The sequence below is a fragment of the Phalacrocorax aristotelis genome, chromosome 3 (genome assembly GCF_949628215.1).
Source record: "Phalacrocorax aristotelis chromosome 3, bGulAri2.1, whole genome shotgun sequence".
NCBI lineage: Eukaryota > Metazoa > Chordata > Aves > Suliformes > Phalacrocoracidae > Phalacrocorax > Phalacrocorax aristotelis.
The window spans coordinates 72615927-72641283 of NC_134278.1; the positions used below are offsets into that span (position 1 = coordinate 72615927).

At 40.2% G+C, this 25357-nt stretch overlaps 1 protein-coding gene across 6 annotated transcripts in view; it reads right to left on the reverse strand.

Annotated features, from left to right (window-relative positions):
* Positions 1-25357, reverse strand: part of LOC142054850 (SAM and SH3 domain-containing protein 1-like) — a 565973-nt gene that overhangs the window by 85669 nt on the left and 454947 nt on the right. For all 6 annotated transcript variants that reach the window (XM_075087979.1, XM_075087978.1, XM_075087980.1 and 3 more), the window contains one exon: positions 15092-15220. In XM_075087979.1, coding sequence (XP_074944080.1) covers positions 15092-15220 — 129 coding nt within the window. The remainder of the gene's footprint in view (positions 1-15091; positions 15221-25357) is intronic.

Below are 25357 nucleotides of genomic sequence, written 5' to 3' on the forward strand. Positions count from 1 at the left end.
TCTACTCTGAGTACTCAAGAGAGACACGGTTGTGAAACTTTGAAAAGATGCATGGGTGGAGTGAAATGAGGAAGGCAGGAGGGCATAGGCTGAGGTGCTAAGAGAAGAGATGGAAGAGGAAGATGATAGGGACTAGTGAGAAGAACAACAGCCTTGAGAAAAAAGATGGTGTCAGGGATGGAGAGTTCTTACAGATAGAAGATGAAGGTTCATCCCATAGCTTTGAGTCTCCTGTAACAGAGGCACTATCTGAACTATCACTGAGGGACAGGCATGTGTTAATTCTGGAACAACGCAGCTTCCTCAGGTATTTTATCCTACATCCGCTCTGGGAAAGAGGCTGACAAATCCAGTGTCGGTAAACAAAACCTTTCATCTGCCATTTAGCAGCTCTGTAACAGCAGTGGACAAAAAAGCCTTATGCTCCAACCCAGACACAAAACCCAGTATATTAGAATAGTGAAAATGCCTAACAGGTGGTAATAATCCATGACACCCGCCGTTTGGAACATATCTTGCCACTCAATTGCATCCAAGTCACTCTGAAGCTGCTGGTAACAGAATGGGTACAAAGACCGACGTGCTTATGTTTCAAAAAAAAATATTTTTTTTAATGAAATCTCCTTCTGCAGGCTTATAAATTCTTACTCAGAAGGGTTTACCGTATTCTGCAGGTAATAAAACAGGTTAAGAAACAGGTCCAACTTCTGTAAGCTTTGCTCACCTATCCAATCCTCAGAGGAGCAACTGCAGCTACTGACAACAGGATAAGCAGTGTGATTCATGCCAAGTTAATTTTCTCAGTACAGTACATAAGATGAATTTTTGCACACCCTTATTATAGATACCAAACTCCACCAAAGCTGGAGATGTGGACAGTCAACGGGTTCCTTAAAAACTTCTAACAGGCCACCTTTTATTAAAAGAGCTATTAAAATTGTATTAAATACTTGTCAGTCACACTTGTTCACAAGAAGCCTCAATTTCATTTTCATTCTACTGTTCAGATAGCTGAAAGACCAATTTATGAGACACACCTTTTTAGCTTTCCAAAGCTCCTTTGGTGTTTCTATCAGCTGTTAAGTGAAATGTGCCACTTCCCTCCAGTTAAAGAGGCAAGGCAAGATGCAGCTCATCTTGTATCATTTCATTTTGGGTGGGTTTGGGGTATGAATAATGCAAGATTTTACGTGCTATGGGGTCAGCATTTCTGTGTTACAAGTGTCACATGACCTAAAGCATTGCCATGATAGAATATGAATTCATATAGAAAAGGTATTACATGAACTTTGCCACCACATTTTTAGGTTTTACTCACTGACAAAGTGTCTCTCCCTGCAAGTAAATAAAGCTGGTAACTTTCACGGTGTCCCTCAGGTAACAGAGATCAACCAGAGGGAACTGCACTAGCAGCAAGAAACAGAACAGAACAGCACCATCTTATGTGTAGGATTAAATTCAGATTTTTTTTAAGGAGGAAATTGTTAGGCCTCAGGTCCTGGCAAACTGTTGGGATCTCATACAGAAAATACTACTGTTTTCAAGTACGCTAGAGGGTGAAAAAGGACTGTGGTCATAAAATGATGAAGGGAAATATGTGTGAAAAAAAACAAATTAAAACAAACAAAACAACCCCCAAAAACCCCACAAACAAAAAACCACACCATACACCACGAGAACACTAGCTTTTTAAGAGAGTCCATAAGCTTATAGGTAGAGATTTGAAAAATGCTATAATAATCTCTAATGAAAGCTTTTATACTTGAAGCACAGTTCAAGAGCTGCTACTGTGCAACTAGAAATATCCTTTCAAAGGAATCACATCAAACTGAATCAAAGATAATGATAAAACATTCTTAAGTGCTAGGAGGACCCCAAGATTCAACACAGAAGAATTAAAGAAGCCATTTGTGCCAAGGCTGAAAGGAAACACAACAGGTAATTTGCTATAAGCCAAATTACCTTGAGAGCCAATTGCGATGTCTTGCCTTAACCATACTCCTTTTACTGTCAACAAAGGCCACTATTGAATATTTGTTTCAGAAATCTGAATAACTTCAGTCAGAAGAATCTAAATGTAGCACTACTAAGAAGAGGAGAACAATTTTTTTGCACTACTCAGAGAAAACAATAAGTATTTCCTGTTCCACGTAGCATGGACATAGAAGAAAACACAAAGAGTGTTTCCTACTATACTTTGCCAGGCTTCCCATGAAAGTGACTTTTGGCAAAATGCCCATCTCTAAACTTCATGACAGACCTTAGATTTTCAGTATCACTCACTCAGCTAAAATGTCTTCCTGCTTTCTTCTGCATTTGCTGCCTGAACTATGGTCAGGAAGATATTTCTATTTCTGTAATTTTTAAGAATAGAAGAATTGCATTAAAGATGCAAACGCTAAAGATATTCATGCCCTGCCATTGCTTGAAATGAGGCTATAATGCAATAAATACCTTTTGCATTCCAGGATCATCTTAGGTTTTCACTGAACTTGTGCAGCTTATTCTTAAAAGTTAACAGCTTTAAGTGCTCCTGTCATTTTGTGAAGCTGGACTAAGATATGGCTAACTTCAATTTTATTTTTTTCCCTCTAATTGCCTTCAAGTGTATAAAACACTCTATGAAGAGATTGTTCAACCTTTCCATGACACTTTTTTCAATCCTTTCACTTCTCTTTTCGCATTCATTTCATCTTGGAGCTTGCAAAGTTTCAGAGCAACCTATCATAGTGGGAATCAGAGCCTTGACTGTGGCTCACCACTTCTCCTGCAGTACTTATAATGAAAAGGTCAAAACTGCTATTCAAATCTCCTCCTCTGACCTCATGCCTCATCAGACTGAGCCTGCACTATGGCCAGTGACCATGATGAAGTTTCTGCCAAGCCATGATATCCATTCTAGCGCTAAATCATAACTGAATTGAAATATTTTTTTTAAAAATGCCTTAAAATAACTGAAGGTAATGGGCTTTTTTTTGTTATTACTTATTATTAAATAAGTAATAAGTATTAATAATTATAATAAGTAATAAAAATTACTTATTTGGTTATTACTTATTATTATTTAAAATATGTTATACTGTTACAATACCTGAATAAATGCAGCCAGCCCAGGGCTCACATAAGCAAAAATAGCTTGCTGCTCTGTGGCAGTTTTTTTCCCTTGCAGCCGTCAGAGTGCATCACCTGTTTTTTCTTTACCCCAGCTTAGTTTTCTACCGACCTACTCACTGAACCCTCTAGCATGTCACTCCTCAGCCTTGTAAGCAATCAATGACCAAATTCCCTTCTTTCCTCTTCTTCCACCTGACAAATGCAGTGAGAGGTCCCAGCTTCTGGGGCACCTGCTCCAGAGTCTCTTGGATTCCTTATTCTGCTCTCACTTGCTCCTTTCTTCAGAGCTTCTCATCTTCTGTACCTGAAAAGTCTAAGTATCCCAACAAAACCTAAAGGAGTGGAAAAACTGAGATGGAAACTCTAAAGAGGATGTCCAGTTGCCAAAATTTATGTTCACCTTTGCCTCCTCCTAACCTCCTTTGCCTCCTTTGGACCAAAAATTCAGTGAGAAAAATTCATGGCTACTTAGCTTCTGTAATAACAATTTACCTTAGCCAAACAGTAACATGCTGAAAAGGACATATTTTATTTGTTTTTCTACATATTTCTAACAACATGTGTTTCATGTTTATCTACCCCTTGTCATTCAGTCACGGAAAGCTTCCTGAGATACTTCATATTTCCACGTTACCAAAGACAAGTCTAAGAGTTGATGCAAATTATGGTAGTTTTCCATTCCATTGCTTAAAGAAATTTTTAAGAACATTAACATTTCTTAGCAAATCAGGATGACTGCTACAGGACATCTGTATATTTCAAGAGCAAAGGTGCAAGTTTATAGGTACCACCTGTAATTCAATAGCCACAACAAAACTAATCCACTAATGGTAAAGATAACTCAGTTCAAAGGAGGAAAAACAAAGTTACCAAGTCCCCCAAAATGTTCATCCAGCCTAGCCTAGTATTAAGGTAAGTTCTAATCTTGCTGTTAACATGGAGGCTACTCATAAACAAAGAGATCAAGGGAGATAATTTGCCTGCTATGGTCTATCTTACAAACAAAAAGTTATCCAAACTAGTTATGGAGTCAAAAACAGCAATCAAGAATAATAAACTTGAATTTTGCTAGAGGGTCAGCAGCTTGGCTGCTTTTTAGAGTATCATTCCAATGTGGAGTAACCAAAACATGTAAAATAATAAAAAAAGAGCCAAAACACATTAGGCTGAGATTCATATTCCTACTCTGTTCCTAATAAAGCTGTTGAACCTTGTTTCAAATATTTAAATTATTTAACCAGGAAGAGAAGAAAAAAAAAAAAAAGATTCACTAGCTTTGTAGAGAAGATGCCTACCTGGAAGACAAGACACTGGTATTCCCACTGCTATACCAGGAACTGTTCATATATGTGAACTGGGCTGATCAACAGATACGGTTAGGATGACTACAGAATATTAAATTGAAGACCACTCTCCTTGAAGATAGGAGATAAGTGTTCAAGTTTCCTCAGGCAGAGGAGAGGACCACACTTTTTTCTACACCGCTGGATCAAAACACCATCTCCTACTACTTTGCACACCACGACCTTCATTTCTCATACTTTCCCACAGGTGTTCAAAATGAAGTATCAGTTTGGGGCTTAATGAAATAGAATTTTCTGTCGGCCATCACCAGCTACTGCTATTCCAGTGAAACTAAGGCACTGTTGAAGAAACGTACTCCCGCTCCACAGTGAAGTAGCACAGCTCTCCGACTCCTGAGTTTGTATTAGCATTAGCCTTGCCATACGCCAGGCAGTCGTTTATAGTAGAGGCAGGATGGTAGAAGAGGTGGCTGCCAGTGAGCTACTGACTGGTAGAGCTAGACTTTTCACTAGACCTCGTATTTTCCAGAGGAAAATAGGACAGTTCTCTGAAAGATGGTAGATCAGGAACGCTGTAATAGTCTGGCACAATTTTAAGACACATCTGACTTCTCTTTTTTCAAAGTGTGGGAGAGTGGACTGGACTTTAGGCTTGAGCCACAGGACACCTGGATTGCCTGCCACTCACTGCCTAATTAGCTCTTGTGGCCTGAGTATTTGATTACAGTTTTACAAATTTGTTGTTACAGTTTTACAAAACAGTATTTGTTTACAGCTACACTGGGTGTAGACCCAGACTAATGCCATTGGCTGTTACTAAGTTGTCCTGAATTCACGCTACTCTGTTGCAAACTTAGTTACAGAGGAGGAATTAGGGAATTACACAGGTAAATCCTCAGCAGTAGCTGAGGAGGTGAGGCTTAAATAGGGGTAATGGTACTCAAATTACCAACCTCAAAGGACACAACAAAGGCTAATTAATGTTTTTAAAGGACTTCGAGGGTGGAAAGTGCCATACAAAGGAGAAATAAAGCTATTTTGTGAGCTTCTGTGTAGGCTAGCAACTGAAGGTTCCAATTATGTGGCTTTCAATAGTTAACCACATGAACATAATAAAGCAACTCTACTGACTTACTTCCTTCTCACTTCTCATTTTCATGACTTTCAGCACCTCCCACATGCTGCAAAACTTTAAAAGCTATCTCTTCTGTCAAAATGAACTTGAACTCTGGCTTAACCTTTGCTGGGATACCAGAATGAGAAGAAACCTGAACAGGTCTGTGGATGCACCAAGACAGAAGGCTGACTGAAGACTGAAATGTGTGCCCCTTGGAGATGAAGGGGAGATGGACTTCTTTCAAATACTGTTTAATTTATCAGCCTAGTTTGTCTTAAAGGAAGCTTCCAACTTCTGGTTTTTCTTTTTCTAGCTTTTTTATCTTCCTAATTTTTCTGGATGGCTTGTGAATAAAGCCTTATATGATTAATGGTTTGTCTATTTTTCACACCTATATTCATTGATTTAATAAGACATTATTCCTACAAACACTACCTTCTTTACATCCTTACACGAGCCTGGGCACACAACCATACTGCCACTATTTTTGCACGGAGCCTAAACCAAATTATTGTAACTGTGGTCTTATCAGGAACTTCAACAGCAACAAGCAAAAGATACAGACATAAACAAAAAATTACCAGTATGTGTTTTGTAAGGAACTTATGAATTCAAAATTTTGCTAATCATTTCAAGTCTTTCTTCTTTAATTAGTTTCTAGTCCATGACTGATTTGTTCATCATGCCCAGCAATGCAAGAAATTAATCCCTCTGATAAGGTACTGAAATCGAATGCTTTTGCAAAACATCACCCACTCATTTTCATATGTATATTTTTACAGGATTATTGCCTTCCCCAACTCAATTTGCTTGAACAGCCAAAAAGGACTAGACTAAGAGTCAGGGAAAATCTGGACGTAGAAACCCAGATTACTTTGGTCCCTTATGTAAGAATCAGCTACAATCTAAACTGTTGGGGAAAATTTACAAATATAAATCAAGAGGGATATGACATCTGGGAGTCAGGAAGAGGGGGTTCAAGCTGATAGCCATTCCTTTTTATTATTTTTTGGAAAACAGATTGATCAATCTCCAAAGAAATCACATCCCTTCAAAGTGCTTGAGTTCTCCTTCAATGCAAAACTCACAGACCATCTTGTTTGAAACAGAGCATTTCTCTGTGTGCTTCAGGCGACACTGCTGAAACAGGAGACCTACACAACACAGAGAGAAGACAAAGCATAGAGAGACCAAAGGAGAGTAGCTGTGCAACATCAGAACCTACACCATGAAGAGCAGGGCCAGGCTGGTAAAAAAAAAAAAAAGAAAAAAAAAAAAAGAGAGAGGGAGAGAGAGAGAAACCAACCCCTTTGAATTCGCAGATGGAGGCCTGCCTTCCTCTGGGCATCTTGTTGGAAGAGCGTCCTTCTGCTGCAGAGAAACAGACGTTCCAAAGCACACCCAGATGCACACAAATACTCATGATGTGTTTCTCATTCTCATCACAACATGCTCTTGATTTATTTTTGATCAAGACCTGTTTGTTTTCCCTGATGACCTGCAAGGCTGTTATGGTTTTTGAATACCTCACTAACTTCCAGGCTCCTGTCTTGCACAACATCCTTACTATTCCTTGAGTGGAATAGTATTCCAGGGTGGTGTTTCTTTACCCAAGGACTCAGAAGAAGTGCAAGCTAGTGCAACAATTACTTGACATCTGAAGTTGCCATCAGTCACCTTCAGAACACATGGATGGAGTGGATAGCAGTGGCTGGGGGATGGAAGGAGGGTACGCAGAGGCTGCCTGGGGAGCCAGACTGAAGCTATACAAGGACAAAGAGGAATAATCTAAACAGAAGACATTACGCTTTCTAGGTTCATTCTTCTGTTGGTTTAGCTGCTACCACATTACAAAAGCCTGACTCTCTTCTGACTGAGCCAATACACATTGCTGTCCTTCCCAGAGTAATGCCACTCAGCTGGGTATTTTCGAATTCTTCTAGTAACATGTGAATGGCAAGCTGGGCTGCATGCCACAGAAACCGGTCACCACAGCGTTCGGGTGTTTTGGGGTTTTGATTGTTTGTTGGTTGGTTGGTTTTGTTTTTTCCTTTTTTTTTTTTTTCCCCCTCAGAGATGCACCTTCTTAAATGACAATTTCATTTGCTTTCTTTTTTAAGAATCATATCCTTTGCAATGAAATTTACCTAATGGTCCAGATAACATGACGCTGTACATTTCCATTTTTGCTGTCATTTTTTAATTCAGAGGGGAGAAAGGAAAAAAAAAAATACACAAAGGGAGCTGAAGTTAGTCAACCAATTCCCACCTCCCCCCAAAGTCCTCAGGCTCCGATGAGATTAAATCAGTTAATACAAATCTAGTCTGTCAGTTCCAGCAGACACGCACTGCTTCTAGGATAAAAGAACAGCACGGTAAGAATATATTCAACTGATCTTAGGTTCAAAGTAAAAGTCCTGCTAAACGTAAAGGGACAAGAAAATCATGACAGATGATGCCAAAAGATTAAGAATAGCTAAAAAACCACATTTATAACGCTAGGGAGAATTTCTCTTCTCCACTATTAACAGTCAGTCTACCAGAAGTGAGTTATCTTTTCTATTAATAACATAAATATTACTTAATTCGTAATAGTATTACCAGTTCAGAAAAAATAACAATTACCTTTGACAACCTGTTCTTTCCATAACACTGACATTGCCAAAAACACAAATGTTTTCAGAAGACCGGAAGTGTTAAACTGAAGATCCCACTCCAAAAAGCAAGGATCCTCCAAACGAATGAAAGGAAGATAAGGTCACCCAAACCGCCATAGCTGCACAGTCTGCTGAGCCTCCAGCCAATAAACTCTGCCTGTAAGTAGACAGATATTGCTTAAGGGACTATTCACAAATGGGCTTCCAAGAAAAACAGTGGTGAGACTGCAGCAGATCATTAGCTTACAGAAAGTTGAGAGATTTTTACTTAGTCTGCTAGCACTAAGTGAACTAAGAAATGCTTTAAGAATGGTATTCACTTTGCTGCTTATGGAACAAGCCTTGCTTTATTTTCATGATTAATGCTAGCTCTGTATTTAAATGGCCTTGATGTCTTGGTGTGTGATACATGAGACACCAAAAATAGCCTGTCTGTTCCAGAATTTCCACTGTGTCTACCTTTGAAAAGCTCCATTAATGATGAAAAAATTACTATGAATTTAACTTCTGGAGATAAAGCCGAAAATGCTGAGAGGCTGAGACTGCAACCATAGTAAATCTCTACTATATATTTTCTCTGGGTATCTACTTTATGCACCTCATATTCAGGCAAAACCCCCTCTATTTTAAACTATACTGAAAAAAAAAAATAAATTCTTCAAAGTCCCTGTCTTTTACTGCTACCTTTTCTTTTGTGTGTCTGCCTGATAAGGCCTGGAAACTCTCCAGAATTTAGGAAGTCTTATCTGTGTGTTCTCCAGCTCATTTTTTTGTGCTGTAGATACCTTTTTAATCCAACTCAGATGTTGTTTATACTTTGGAGGGCCTCTCACAGAGAGCAAGACAAAACGAAACAGTGGGACCCTGTTCCAGCAAGATACAGAGGTGTCTCCTCAGGACAAAGGTAAAAGCAGCCAGTACTGCATTTGCAAAGCAGAGCTGATAATTTCATGGCTGGGAATAAGCAGTCTATTTCAGCATCCTGAGATTTTAATGTACGTAAGACACAAAGAATGGTGGTCGTGGCTAGTGCCAGCTATAGTGCAGGCACAGGCAGATTCCACAAAGTAGTTCAGCACGGTAACTCTAGCCTCAGTGACTAACTCCCATGGAGAGTTCTTAAATACACATCAATCACTGACTCCAGCAGTTCTGGGTATTTTAGTCTCCTTTAGTGCAGGTTGACTGGTTTCTCAAGTAGTCTTACAGTATCACCAACCAGCAGTACAGTATCAGCCAAATACATCTCTAAATAGATTAAAGCCTAATTATTCTACTGCTCAAACTACTAATTACTCTACTTGTGCTACTTTTCCTCCACTCTGCTTGCTGGACACATACCATTTATACACAATGACATGGTCTAGATGGTCAACTCCATTTATGACCAAGCAACTGGTTGCTGAAGACTTTCAAACCCGTGCACAGCCAAGACCTACAAGGAGCACATACATGCTGGGCAGCAAGGCAAGAAACTTATGTTGATTTTGTGTTCATTTCTATTTTCTGACTCTGCATCTGTACATGTGCAGGTACTGTACAAACACCCAGGATTAGGTAAGTCAATTTCTCAAAAACATGTACTGTACTTTACCACCATGTACACAGAGAAATATTCTGAACACTTTTCCTTTTACACATTGAAATTCATTAAATGGATGGAGGGGGGGAAAAAAAGTATACTTGTGCATCTTACAGCTTTCTAGTGGCATTAATTTTAAATTTATGTAATTTAGAAGTCAAAAGATTAGTGCAACTTCTCAGTTCCACAACCAGAACTGTCACAGTCCATCAGAAAACCTCAAGCTGTTGACTTCAAGATCATCAGCTACAAGGCAGACCTTAGCAGCAGCAGTTAGCCAGCTGCTGTCAGTGACGGATGAGACCACAGAATGCAGTTTGCTCTTTCACAGCTCTGTCAATGACATCCTGCCCTCCTGACAGGCAAGGAGAACCTGGTTTTGTCAGTGAGCCAGGCAGATATGATTCCGAAGACACAAAAGAAGCAGATACACGCAGTAACAAGGTGCCACCCTCATAGAGTCACTTTTCCAGCCGTAACTGCCTTTTAGCAGATGTCCAGCTCAATATTACCAGTGATACATCCATTATGGACCTGAAAATCCACTATATCTACTCTGACTGCAGTTGTTCCTCAGCCAAAAAAACACATGGTGCACAGGAATAGGCCAAATGCTAGGAAATGTGGGCAACTCCCATGCTGTTCACAAACATTAATGTCCAAACCCAAGCACATTCTCCATTACAAAAACAGAGGCAAAATTCCAAATGCAAAAAGCAGTTACCGTGGTTAGGGACAACTAACAATCCTTGACGGCACTACCATTTGGAAAAATATTCTGTGTTTAGCTCCATCTGCAGCTACTGTTTTGTTACAAGATATGCTCCTCTCCCAAACAATTTTACGAACTGATTTTTTTGTTTAAATTCCACTCCAGAGCAGGATATCCAGACTGAAATGGCCATGGTCTGATAGGAAAGGTTGGAGAGCTGATTAGAAAGTACAATATACAATCAAGATATCAACACTTGCCCTGAAACAGCTTAAAATGATTTCAAAGTGTACAGAAGCAGCAATAAACAGTTCACATTTCTGTCCTTCCAGTGGAAACACTACAATCTGGGCAAGCCAGTGCTAAAGACGTGTTCCTGGCAAAGCTCTGCCAGCTCAGGCACTTCTTTGTTAGTACACCACTCCTCCTGATGCAGCCTTGCTGTGCAACTGTTAGAGGACACTTCGATCCCTGGGGTGACCCATTCTTTCTCTTTGTTCAGAGGATTCAGTAAAAGCAGCTCCAAACCTAACTTTGGCCTTTTGTGTTTCTGCTACGTATTATTTATCACTCATACTGCATTTCTGAGGAAGACATCAGAACTGGCATCCAAAAACCAAGCTGCAGTCTCCCAGCTATATCACAGCTGCTGATTGCCCGATCTTTCATGAATATCAAATCTAAAGAAGTATCCCAATACCTTTTGCTTTATGAGATTTTTTGCACACAGGGTCCATAGTTCTCAGGTAGCTGTCGACAGAGACTCTCCCCCCAGTCCCCTTATTCCTCATTTGGGCGTGATCTCTGTGCAGGGGTTGGATTTATCCTATGATACCCCCTTCTCATGATTCAGTAACCTTCACTTCAGCAAAACCCTGGAAATTTGCGCTAGCACTACAGGCATATCAACTTTGCTCTGTTCTAGCACTTTGCTAAAGAGAGAGAAGACCATCATGGGGGGCGGGGAGGGAAGAGCAGAAGTAGTGCCCACCTCCAGCTCTGGCACAACCACACTGCTGGGAAGAGAGGGTATATGGATAGCACTACCCCTCCTCACTGCTGCTAGGAGGGCAATGTATGGCAGAGCAAACCCAGGCTAGGCTAATAGCCCAATAATATTGGTGCATGATAATTCCAGGGCTGCATGTATTTTGCTATCATAGCACATCTGGGATATGCTATGAAGCTGGCATTTTCCCCAGCATTACTCCCCCTTCACTGTTCCAAAATCTCTGCAAACTTTTCTTCAAGCTGTAAAGAGAGGAAAACCATCACAACAAATGTTTGTCTTCTGTTCTGTCTTTCACATTAGTACTTTTGCAGTCATTTCAGCAGCTCTGCTGTTTAAATCAACTCCTGTTTCTACAGCAGATTATAAACAGGCATACTACTCTATCACACTGAAGAGGCATCCTAGTCAACACGGCCATTTCCTGCTCTCTGTGTACCTAAGTTAAGCCTGCCTACTTATTGATGCGAGCAAGTTTCAGCTGCAGCCAGTAATGTTTGGATGCTGTTGTTGTGGAAGCAAGCTAACATCTATAGTCTGATGTCCAGAAACTGTATTGTAGTGGTGACGGACGTAGCAAAAATTGAGCAATAATTTCATTTTCAGTTGCAATATCTTCTCTCTGACCTGACAGTTCAAGAAGTCATCACTGGACTACTACAGTAAGCAAAGTCAATATGAGAGCCACTGAAGAGGAATCTCCAGGATGTGTTTTCACACAGCCACTTTCTCTGACTACAGTTTCTCTTGAGCAGAATGAGCTAGTGAATCACTCACTGGCCCGTCTTGGGTTAGCTGACATCCATTTAAAGCAGCATGAAGCTCTGCACCTTTGATGTGAGTTAATTAAGCTCACATGGCTTTCCCCAGCCTGGCTTCTGCAGCTTTGGAAGTGAAGGGAGCCAAATGAGGCCCATCTGTCTAAATGGAAGGGAGTCCTCTCCCGCCATAAGGCATGCTTCATTACCTAGCACGGGAGCTGCCTTCCAAGAGCACCAGGAAAAGGGGTTTCGTTGCTGCCAGCAGCTACCCAGAATACCAGGTATGGTGAGTGTGGGGGTTTTCACAAGAACCACAATTCTGTGCCATCAGCTTCTTTGCACAGAAGCCTCAAGGGTCTAACAAAGGGATTTCCTGCAATAACCTTTTATTTAACACTTGGAACTTCTTGACAGCAACAGATCTGCAAAATACATTTGATTTTTTTTTTTTGTAATTTAAAAATAAAGAAAGAAGTAGCAAACTTCAGCAGGGCAGAGGAGATGACTCTCTCTGCCTTGATCCTGCAGCCATTCATTGTGTAACTGAAGTTCATAGTCTGTACAAGCTCTGGAAGCCTCTCAGTTGCTAAATTGGAATCCCAAGAAGAAAGAAAGTAGCCTTAAGTAATCCACGTCATCAGGTGCAGCTGCTAGTGAAAGGATGCAAACCGCTCCCTGCTGCTAGTCAGTGCTAGGATCTGGGGAAGCAAAGGTAGAAGACATAATTACACAACTTCAGCTCCCAAATTTGTCTTAAAGGATTTGATCTTGCAGAGGAACTGCAGAACTGTGATCAGATCCCATGCTGGCTCTGCAACAGCGCTGTGCTTCAGTAGAGGTATTAACCATACTTTGGTTATGGAGTTTCTGTATGAGTCATACAAAAGTTACCACCACAGCATAAGTGACAAAACAGTAATTCCTTCAGTAACCTGTTTTCTGCGAGACAAGACTTGAAGGAAATATCTGTAAGTCTGTATGTAAAAGCATACAATACTGTTGTGAAACAAACTTAACACTGAAGATCTAACAAAGCAGTCCTAAAAGCTTTTTTTCTCAGTCACGGATGATCTTTATAAATGTTATGAAAACTAACATTGTAAAGAAGTTTACAATGAAAAAAAAGTGCAGCAATCAGTAACACTTACAAACATACATACTGTAAGTAGTGACAAACATTTACTAATGTTACAGGACAGTAAGGAAATTGTCTAACAAGGGAAAACATGATGTTTCTGTGATAGGCCTCCTAAAAGGTTCCTTCTTATACATAAGAAAAATGAGGTATGGAGATGACCTGCATATAGATTAGTTTGGCTAAAGTGGGACTACCCAGAGAGTCTAGGCAACTGAATGGGTGAAAAACTGGCTAGTTGGGCTTTAAGAGTAATGTTTAATGTGCTGTATTTGGAGGCCAATTACAAGCTGAGTAGTTCAGGGGCCTATCCTTTTAGATACCTGAGGAGGGCACCCCTGTCCAGGTAATGGATGATGCCCACCTCAGGTGACAGTTTGAGGGCAGGGCTGCCATTCAGAATGGCCTGGCAGGAAGCTTATGAAATTCAACTTGGACAAATGCAAAGTCCTGCTCCTGAGGAGGAGTGAGCCCATGCACCAGCACAGGCTGGGGACTAACTGGCTGGGCCAGCCTACTCTGCAGAAAATGCCTGAGGGGACAGTAGGCTTAGCATGATCCAGCACCGTGTCTGTGCAGCAACGGCAGCCAGCAGCATCTCACACCGTGCCACCAGCAGTGTAGCCAGGAAATTGAGGGAAGCCATTCTTCCCTTTTCCCTTGCACCTGTCAGGCCATGCTTGGATCACCACCTCTGGCTCTGCAGTCCTGTGTGCTAGGCAGGCGTTGATAAACTTGAGTAGGCCCGGGGGAGGGCCACCAAGGCGCTCAAGGACTTGAGACCTTACGCTGCAAGAGCTGGAAGATTCAGCTTGCAGAGAAGACAGCTTACAGGAGACCTACTGGCAGCCTGCTGGTACCTATGGGGGGTTATCAAAAAAGATGGAGCCTGGTTCTTCACGGCGGTGCATGGCATGAGAAGGAGAGACTACAGGTATAAATTGCCATGGGGGGTATCTCACAGAATATCAGGAAAAAAGAAAAGTTCACTATGAAGACTGTGAAGCAGCACAACTCCTTGCTGAGAGAGGTTGCAAGGCCTCCATCCTTGGAGGTCTTCAATCAGATAAAGCCCTGAGCAACCTGGTTTGAATTCAGTGTTGACACTGCTTTGAGCCAAAGGCTGGATTAGAGACCTCCTGAGGTCCCTTCCAGCCTGAAGGACTCAGTGACTCAGTGTCCCCCATCACAGGTTCTGTAAAGTGTAATAATAGAAAAGTTCACAAAACTGAAGATTGTTTACATTTGGGAGCCTGAAATCAGTATATGCACGTTGGAGTTCTGAGAAGTAGTACTTTAACAATTTGTACAGTGCAACTGAAAAACAGCAGACAGCTTCATTGTGTGGGAGCACGCAATGCACACTGGGACCATCCTGGAGTGAGGAAATGATGCTTTCATCAGACACTATCTTACTGAAAGAGTTGAGGTTTGCAAGCAAATGTACATAAGCAAAAAGTACTCTAATTAAAGAACTAAGAAATGCAGGCTCCAAGGCTTAATGAATCATGACAAATACCTAGAAAAAACTATGCTAACTTCCAAGTGTTTAATTGAGTTGGCTGAAATGTTTGTGTGCGTGAACACAATCACATATAGTTATTTCCCTGGGTAGAACTCTTCAAGCCAAATTATTGAGTCTTAATCTGGGGCATGAATGGCAATCATTTGTTAATAAAAGTCATAACTTCTCTCCATACCATATCAAGGTCTTGGGAAACCCTCCGTTTGCGCAGCTCTTCCATCCTTTCACACACATCCGTGAAGCAGGTGTTATAGTAGTCTGCATACTGCTGTGCCAGGTCATCAATATTTCCCAGTGATCCATCCTATGGTGGAAAGAAAGATAAAGACGTTAATTGATTTTAAAATTCTAATTTAAAGGTAACACCACAACTCTGAGGGAGACCCTCTCCCTGTAGCATGTCCAGCACACAGCTCTTGGGTCATCCTCTTAAGCACAGTAGCTCTTCAGAAACAGGTGGGTCCTTGTTAATTCCTACACAGAGGGAGAAGGCAGGGACAGCAGTGCATAGCAGAGGAACAATATATCTGCAGGCACTACCTGCCTCAAATCCCTCCCACCCACATATATTCTTATTCCATCTGGTTCTCCCAAGCAGCTGCCAACTCATCCAATAACCAGCCATTACATACGTTTCACTGACCTTATTTACTTGGGAGTAGCCCTGCTTTCCTTGACAATGACTAACAGCAATTTTAAACATTAAACTTCTTGCTCATAAGCACAATCAGCCGTACTGCAAACAATTCCAGCCAAATTACTTTAACAGATGAGTTTATGCCACCCACAAAGACACTCTGCCTGTTGGTCTTTTAAGATATACTGGAGGTGGAAATATGGTTTGTGCAGTCCCAAATGTCTGCTTTGCTAGGCAGGATTGCTATCCTGTTAATAAAATGGCTATAGCCAGGAATCTAATTGTAACTATCTGTTAATTACAGTCCAAATTAATACTTTTTAAATTATGGATAAATACGGAGACCAAAACAAAACAAAAGAAAACACAGGCTGAATTTTAAGTGGCATGAGAAATCCTTTTAAACTTCAGATAAGTATGCCATAGAGGGCCGGGCAAGGAGACAGGCAGAGTGAATTAACAATTTTTTGGTACAATATGCACACACTTAAAATAGGTCCAAAAGATGGGATGGAGTAATTTTGTTTCTCTGCTGTCTATTTTACGAAAGAGAATATATGTTACTGTATACGTTCTTTAAAAGGTAAAAATCTACACTTCGTGCATATTCTGAGAAGAACAAGAATACACTGGAGAGTGTTATTTCATTATTGCTGTTAATAGATGCAACACAAACAAACAGAAAATTATGCCTTGAATATTGAGGAAAAAACTAAGCAATCGAGAAATCATTTAAAAATAATTATGCTAATAATATACCTAAGTTGCAAGGCAGAGTTTTAGCATGCGAGCTAGGAGGAAAACTTTTAATTAGAAACCACACCTTACTGAAGCTGTTGCCATTTGGAAATAACTATGTGGTCCTGCCCTCAGGATTCTCGACTATGCTGAAGAGGCAGATTTGTTTTAATGAAGTATCCTTTCCAGAGAACTGGAAAAAACATTCCAGTTTAAATCAAAGTGAAAGCCTATTAAACCTCAAACTCTGTGAAACACTCTGCTTTTATAAAGTGCAATCCCACATGCACTACAGGTATCTCAAGGATACCTGTTTCTCAAGGGAGCTCACGTTCCCAGAATTCTGAACAGCTTGCAGTTTCTTAAAACTACTGTGTACAGTACAGGTGGAAAACAACTTGCATATCACTTGTTGGAGCAGCAGAAGCAAAATAACTATGCTAAAAGTATATCTATTCACACAGCCTTCTCTATACATACCTGTGTATTTTTCACTGTATTTCCTATCTCTCAACCTGCCAAAGATCTCCAACAGGAGATGTTTCAAACATCAAAAGATTGGGTTCCTTAGTGCAAATAAACTTCTGGGAACTTCAGACTTTCCAGAGCTTTGGACAAACAACTTTCCACACCTCTAAGCAAGTGTGTAGTTTACGAAGACAAAACAACAGCACCTTTGAGAGCACGACAGTGCTATCCTGCCTTTCTACCAGAGCAGCAGCGCAACCCGCTCAGCAGGCAGTGAGCATATATCTTCCTCCAGCCACCCCCTTACCATCCATCACTTCCCAACAAGCTGGGGAAGAAATGTTAACTCTCAGCCGGTGCCACAAGATCCACACATCTGCCTGTGCAACTGGACACTCATCCAGTGGCTGAGGGCATGCTTGCTGATCCCATGCACACAACGAGCTGCTTTCACAAGGTTTGCACACTCAGTACGGATAACTAGTGCTGCAGCACTGGGGAGGAAAATTAACACCAAACAGAAAAAGAAACCCCAAAACTTAACTTTCATTTGCTCACTGTTGCAGGCAACAACAAAACCTGTATGACTTCCAAAGAGACGATGTGACATCTGAATCCCAACCATTCCATCATAACAAACATCCCTCTCTCAAGGTTACAAAAAAATCCCCAGACAAAGTCTGTTTATTCCTTGATAAGTTTTGCCAGTTAAAAGCACAGGAGCTAGAAACAGTAATGATAGAAAGGCAAGTCAGGAAACCATCATTTTATTAGAACAATATGAAATTTGCCATCTTTACTTTATCAGTCCGTCTCCTCTCCGTTCTGGAAACCGTTAAATTTCATGTAGTAACCTGCTTGGAAATAGGTGTAACTTGTGAAGGTAAGGTCATGACTCTGAAACTGAGTGATATACTCCAAATCCAAGCATATCACATGAACTCCTCCATGCACCATCCCCCACCTGCAGTCACGGGCCGCTCACAGGATAGCAATGGCACTGCACAGCTGATCAAACCAAGCTAACAAGAGATCATTTTTCACTTCTGTTGGCATGCAGTTCATGGTGCTTTTTAAAGGTGGTCTCTACAAGGCTGAAGGCTTGTGACTGTCCCTGGAGCAAAATTAGCTCAATTGCAGCACCCCAATTAAAGCCCACAGGACGCAGGTGGCCCCACCACCAGCAAGCACATGGCTGCAAAGAAAGGGCTATTCACAAGCAACCGAGTCCACCAGTGCCACAATGTCCAGAATTGAGCTGCAGGCACCAGCCTCACTGACTGACAGAGGGATTGTTCTCAATGCTTGTGACTTAATTTAGGGGTTATGCTCCAAATATAGCTCATGCCAGCTCTCCAGGGAAGACCAGTGCTGTGTCAAGCAACCTTATCATCCGAAAAAAGATGAAGGAACAGAAATACCACAAGATCTTGCAGACGAGAATTAATAACTGAAACATACTCATTGCAACCCTTCTTTTCCTGGGTTACCAGACTGAGGGCAGCTGGCTTTACAAGTTAACCACTCCACAAAAGTGGCAAACAACCTCCTAACTAGATACGGACAGCTGTGGGGTTTGAAGTCTCAACCTTTGGAAGATGAGAACAAAACCACAAAAATTTGCATTTATATCTCAGCTTACCAGGAAGTTGTAGTGGAAGATTACTATTGAATCAATTGTCTCTGTAGCAAAGAGCTGCTTTTATGAGTTTAGGTGTGCGGGTACCAGAAAGCATTGCTTTTGTCAAAAAAGAAACACAGATACGCAAATCAACCCAAGACAAAGACAGCAAGTATTTCACACCCATATTACATATAAGGAAATAATGCCATAACTTAACAAAGGATTATATATCTAATTTATATTACCTCAAATTTTATCTCTGTATATAGTTATCTCCATCTTCCTCCTTTATTCTTCAAGTACTGTTAAATAACATGGCAAAACTACAGGAAGAGAAGATGCTTCATTTTTCTACTGCACTGATAACGGCCAGGAGAACCTACTTTAGATATCATCAAACTGCAAGTATAACTAACCAGAAGATGAATTTTAAACCATGGCATTTTGTCTGTCTGTCATTCATTCCCTTACAAAGCACAAAGAGTCAAAGGAGTTGTCTGAAATCTTTAAAAAAAACCCAAAACCCTAGCATTATTAATAAAATAGAACAATAAAAGTAATTATATAAGTAATTACATAAGTAATAATAGTTTAGAAATATTTCACTCTGATGCATAAAGAATAAGAGCCAATGTTAATTTTCATAAGTTCCTTTTACTTTCTTGCTTTCATATGCAAGCCAAAACCTAGAGGATTTTTAAGATAATGGAAATAAAAGTCTAAACCCATCACAGTTTGTCCATTCCTCTTCTTCCTTATTGATAGTCCTACCTTGTAGGCTTGATTCCAATGCTAATAAAACAGGGTCTAAATAAATGTGGACTGCTATTTTAGTTTCACAGGTAGGAAAAAGCATACAGCTATTTGATACTAAAAATAACAAGAAAATGTGATTTATAATAAGGCTTCAGTTATGTGCCACTATGTCCCATTTTGATGTAGACAGGTCTCATATTTGAAACAGCTTGTGTGAGTAACATTAAAAAAAAGAGACAGCTTTCAAATTTATTCTTACTGTTATATCTGTAATCCAGTAACCACTGATGTGCTCTTAACTGCTTTAGGTCAGTAGTGTTTTTAAAACCAAGACCTCATAATAAACTCTTTCTCATTTTGTTACAAATTTAACAGTTAAGCAAAGCCCTACCATGAAGACTGCTTTGCGCCAGTTGTGCTTATTGCCATACAAACTGCAATGTTCCAGCTATATAATCCCACAGATTTTTTCTGGTGGAAAAAAAAAATCATAAGCAACACAAATATTGAGCAGAAATACCATTCCTGAAATGCTTTAATTTATTCGTAAAAAGTAACAACATGTTTTGCTTAAGATATCATTACTGCCAGAGACCTTTCCATAAAAGAGTCTCATAGCGAGGAAAGTAAACCACCCACTACTTTTAAAGGGTGAAAGCTAAAATGAAGATTTAATAACTTCTGTTTTCATTAGAATATTTTATCTTGGATTTCTGTTTTTGGTTGTCGAATATGTTCCTAAATTTCCATCTTATAATGTATGCATGCAACATTTTTTGGCATCATAAAACAGAGTAAATGATGAATTGCCCTGGAATTCCCAGAGAATTAGTTCTGATATGCATGTGAATACCAAAGGAATCCATCAGGATTCCTGCTAATGGAGTGACTACAAAGAAAAGTTGGAACGATTTGACACTTATTATAAAGTTAGGATTTATCGGTCACTGCACATCAGTTAGTTCAACGCGCTGGCAGAATCCTTTGTATTTGACATCTGAAAGTGTAAAGGAGAAAAATGTTTTGTCAGAGAGCTCTGCTGGCAATAAAATTAAGTAAAAATACATCCAGATTTTAATAATAATAATAATAAAATAAAAACACTACTAGCTAAGGAGGAATAATGGGCTTTGCTAAGTAGTGTATATGTTTCATGAACCTGCATATGGTCCTAAACACTAGGCACTGGCCCAGCATACATACTTTCTGTATAAATTTCCAAGCAGAATAAGAGTTTTGGGAAAAGCTACCAAAAATACAACTATTTGAGTGTATACTTTTCTATCTCAGATTCTGAAAAGATGTATTACAGAACTACATATTCCAGCGTATGCTCCTCCTATTCCAGCAGATGTCAGGAATGTCAGAAGAGAGCACCTGATTATCAGATGTATGTGCTCACTCTCCAAGCCACTGGGTGAAATTCATTTAATTGCATGAATCTCAAAAATGTAAAAAAAAAAAAAGATGTGCACATTAGAAGCGCTTTTGGTCAGCAGGACAGATGGGTCTCCATCTGCACATAGCAATGCCAGATTACAGCACACAAAGCAGCTATACAAGTTCCTAACTTAAAAACCACTCCAGCCATGGCCACAGCATGTGCATAAACTGGGAAGTTAGGAACAGGTCAGAAACTGGGAGGAAAATAAAAATCTGACTTTTTGCTATTAAAGTATAAACGTGTATGGAAAGGGCATAGACGAAGGGAAGATGCTCTTTCGCAACACTTTACAATCATGCCCTGTCAGAGGCATGTTTTTGACCTTCACAGCCCAAGATGAGAAGAAAATCCATTTCCACGCCTGAAACACAGGACTACTGTGTGGAGAGTCACTGTAAACAGCAGAAGCTTATTTCTGGCAGTTGGATCTTAACAGGGACGCCTACCAAAAATTTGTGGCACACAACCCTGCATTTCAATAATACCTTTGGTTTGGATAGCTGTAAGAAGTACATAAATGAAAGCCAGAATGTGGGCCAGAGCAAACAGGCTTGTCTGGGGAGCGGAGAGGGGTAAGAGGGTGGAGGGACCAAAAAAGTGGCAAAATGAGAACATCTCCTGAAGGGAAACATGTTTGTGCCTAATAAACACACTGTTTTCCACAGAACTTCATCTACAAAGCACACATCCTGTGCAATGTTTAAAGTTAAGCAGAACTAGCTTACATAGAAAGCAAGGGACGCTCAGATTTTCATGGGACAACTTTGAATAAGATCCCAGTCCTTTTTAGATATTTTTCATAAAGCGGGCTCATAGAAGCTTGAGAAATTTGTGCATCCTACCCTAGGCAACCTCAGACTGGCAGCCTACCTCCCTGCACTGCAGAACATACTGATACATGAATTCAGGCTTCAGGTGATTAATTTGGGAGAGACACTGTATTTCATGTTCCTCCACAGTTCTTTCTAAGGAGGCAGATTTAAATCAGATCCAAACCTCTTCTGTTTTGGAAGGTTAAATCTGTGTGTACCTCTCTGGCTAGGGCTTGCGTCTCAATTTGCTACAGTAACACAGACTTGTGTGATGAGGAGAGCCTTCTGTAGGAAAACCTGAGGAGCTTCACGGTAATTGTATCTGTTGCACATTTCTGACCCTCTTACCTGACCCTGGCTAGCAATGCATTTCTGCCAGGAATAAGGCTGATGTTTTGCCTTCTGGCTCAGCTTCAGAATGGTTGCCGTTAAAAATAAACCCAACAAGCTGCTAGAGAAACATTCCCTTCTTTTCCTAGGGCTCAGAAAGGACAATCTTCCATTCAGACGAAGTAACAATTCCACTATCCATGAAGTGACAGGTTCAAAGTCTTTCTTGACAGTCAGTGGGGTCAGAAACATGAATGAGACAGAAGCACAAGGCCAGGCAGCCCAGCACTTGCCTTGATATTCAAGGGAAGGCATAAAATACTCAGTGTAGAAGTCATGACATTTTTATATTGAGAACAGCTATTTTAGAGGATGCTGAAGGGTTGTCATGGTTCCCTTGACCTCTCTATAGCTGGACACTGCAAGAACAAAGAGAACATACAGATCAGACCCATTCAATGGAAGACTTTCCATTAATTTTTATGGCATCTGAGGCTTGAGTCATTAAGCTATGCGACTTTACAGACAGTTACAAAAATAGATCTAATAAAACTCTGTCGAGCTCTTTGCAGCATGCGCAAAAGAGTTCTAGATTCTGTACAATAAGCAGAACACACAATGGTATGGCTTGATATAAAAGCTATTGCAGCAGTTATCTGAAATAACTGATACAGCTCACTGAGTTCAGAGCAGTTACTCTAGACCCAGAAACTTTATATTAAATCACACAACTATGTAACCTTTTTCTAATATATATGAAACCCTGCCCTATCTTTACATCAAAACAAACTCTTCCCCTTTTCAAAATAAAGCAAATATAAAATGTTTCTTTAACGATCAGCACCACCATTTCTTTTCCCCTCACTTTTCACTGTAAAGCCCTGAAGTCTTGTCAAGAAGGTGTAACAAAGCATCTCTGGAAAAATATTCTGATTGTGATTTACATTTTTCTCTTTGTAAATTAAAACTGATTTGAAAGCACACTAGTGGGATCCCTCCCTCTGGCATGCAACCACGCAAGTCCTCTATGTAAAGATAAAAATGTGTGCGTGTATATGCATACTAACGAAAAAGTTGTATCTATGCAAATGTACATTCCAACACACTTAAAAAGTGGGTATTTATCACAAGTAGAACCAGCTCTTTCACATGCTCATTATCTTGATAGACAAGATTACATGCAAATTTTATTCATGAAAAGTTAGTTCAAAGCACCCTTAATGTCCAGCTTCCCTAATAACAGTATATTATCTTCTATCCTCCTTTCCCTGAGGTGCTCTGCACTAAGCTCATCAAAAAGTAACTCAAAACTCTTGCCTGCTCTGATACCTGCCAGGCCATCACTACCCACCGGGCTGGTCAGCAGCCAGGCACAGGTTATCATTGCCACCCTGTAAAGCCGAATAAGTTAACAACTCCTTAAGCCATGTAATAGCTGCACCTGACATCACCTCTCATCAGTTTTGTTTCCCTTGCTCTCACTGCCTCCTGCTTTTGCACACTGTGCTTTCTGAGACTTTTTCTCAAATTCAGTGGAAATGTAGCCTCTTTGTGCACACCAGCTGCAGTGGGCTTCTATCCTAACACTTGGAGCAGCAAGAAATGGTAAACACAATAATGATAAGAATTACGAAATGAACATATGTGTGATTAATGCACCATTAAGGAGATGGAGATGAATTCTTGTTTCAGAAGTGGGAAGTTTAGCATATGTTGTGGGGTGGCTTCCTGTTTGAGTTAAGTTAGATCCTAATGAAATAGATTTTCAAAAGCCAAACATCTTAAGTAGATGATGAAATAGATCTCAGTGAGCTGGCCATATCAACCGCAATAGTGACGGAGAAGTCATTAAAATTAATGTATTTTCTTTAGTACACAACATGACAAAAACAAATCTGTGACTGTTTGGGTCTACATAACTGAGGTGTGAGCAACTAAATAAAAGAGTAGCCTGAAAAATAACCAAAACAGAAAACATGTAAAGAAAATGAAAAAAAAATAAGAAAAAACAAACTGAGAAGACAACAGTATCTCAGGACAACTGTGTAAGCTCAGCAAGTGTGGTTTACAATGTTTCCCAAGGTGCTAAAGTTGCATGGTAGATTCAGAGAATGTAAACTTCGGTCATGTTTACATCCAAGTTTTACTACAAAAAGCATAGTCAAAACTGATTTCTACTTTATACCAGTAATCACTAATGGGCATTCCCTCATAGATGGACATGCAGGTGAAACACAATAAAACAATAAAATGCACTAAACTAAGTCAATGAACTGAAAGGGACTGAAATCCTATTTAACAATGATTCTGCTGTATGAAACTCTGGTTCATCTTCAGCTGAGGAAAAAATGTCAGAAACCACTGTAAAATTAAGGTTTCACTATGAACATATTCTTAAGGAGTATGCTGAGGAGTATTTGAGGAATGATTTTATTTTAGGAATAGGCAATTATTTTTCTACTGGTTTTGCAACTATTTGTAAGTCAACCTCCATACATGAACAATATCTAAAATATTAATACCATCTACTGGTACACTAATATTCTGCTCCTATATGGATTCTATTCTAACCTAATCCTTTTATCCTTTAGAGTACCTGATCAACATCATAAAATGGTAAGGAAAGCACTTATTAAACTTGGGATTTGTGAATCTCTATTGCCTCAACACAGGGCAGTAAAACCTTTATAGCATATCCTATATATTCACCGTGCAAGTTAATACTTGCCTGAGATACAATATACACATGTTCCTAACAGGTATATGCATAAGATGTATACACATAATTGCCACCACACTCCCTAAGGCAAAACAATAGCTTGTTTAGTAAAATAATTCTTTGTCCAATTTGGTGGTCCCTAAATAGTTTCTCCAAATAAAATGCACTGAATTAGTTCTGGCCTGTGAAGTGTTCATTTTTCTTTTTTACCCAACACTAAGAAGCTCTTACAATCTGTGATTTCTTTGTGGAAGAAATGGTATTTTCGTTCTGCTTTGTGCTCGGTGCTGTATAAAAACCAACAGCAACAAGTACCTACTCTGACACATCTTTCCCAGAAAAAGGAAAGTTCCCTGAAAAACTTCTTATCCTTCTTTCTGTTTCCTCTGCCCCTTTCCCTTGCTTCTTCAGTGTACCACTGTGCACTCCTTGCCTCTTTATTTCTATTTCTCTGGATTTGGGATTTCTGTCCCCAGCCCTTTTCAAGCCAGGTCTGAGATCCCTGAACCGGTCTCCCGCCTGTCCCTCCCTAAGGACCACAGCTTCCCCATGTTGACTGAAACCCAGCGGTACTGCCTTCAGGGATGCACTGATAAACGAGGAGAGCCCTCCATGCCTTCCCTAATTTCTCACCACCTCAGCAGCCAAATCATGCACTGGGACCTTTCCCCCCAGCTACAGTCACCAGAGAGTGGAGGAGAGAGGACAGCCCTCTCCGGCTCTGCAAGGAAGCCGGGGCCCAGGAAAGGCTTGACGATCCTATTGCCTCATCTGCACCTACATGGCAAGAGCTATGGGGCAGCACTGCACATTTATTCACACAGCACCCAGCTCAGCAATGAGCATCCCGACATTTAGAAATACTACTATGCTATTACAAAGTTGGGTGTGACAGCAAGCGCAATTATTTATT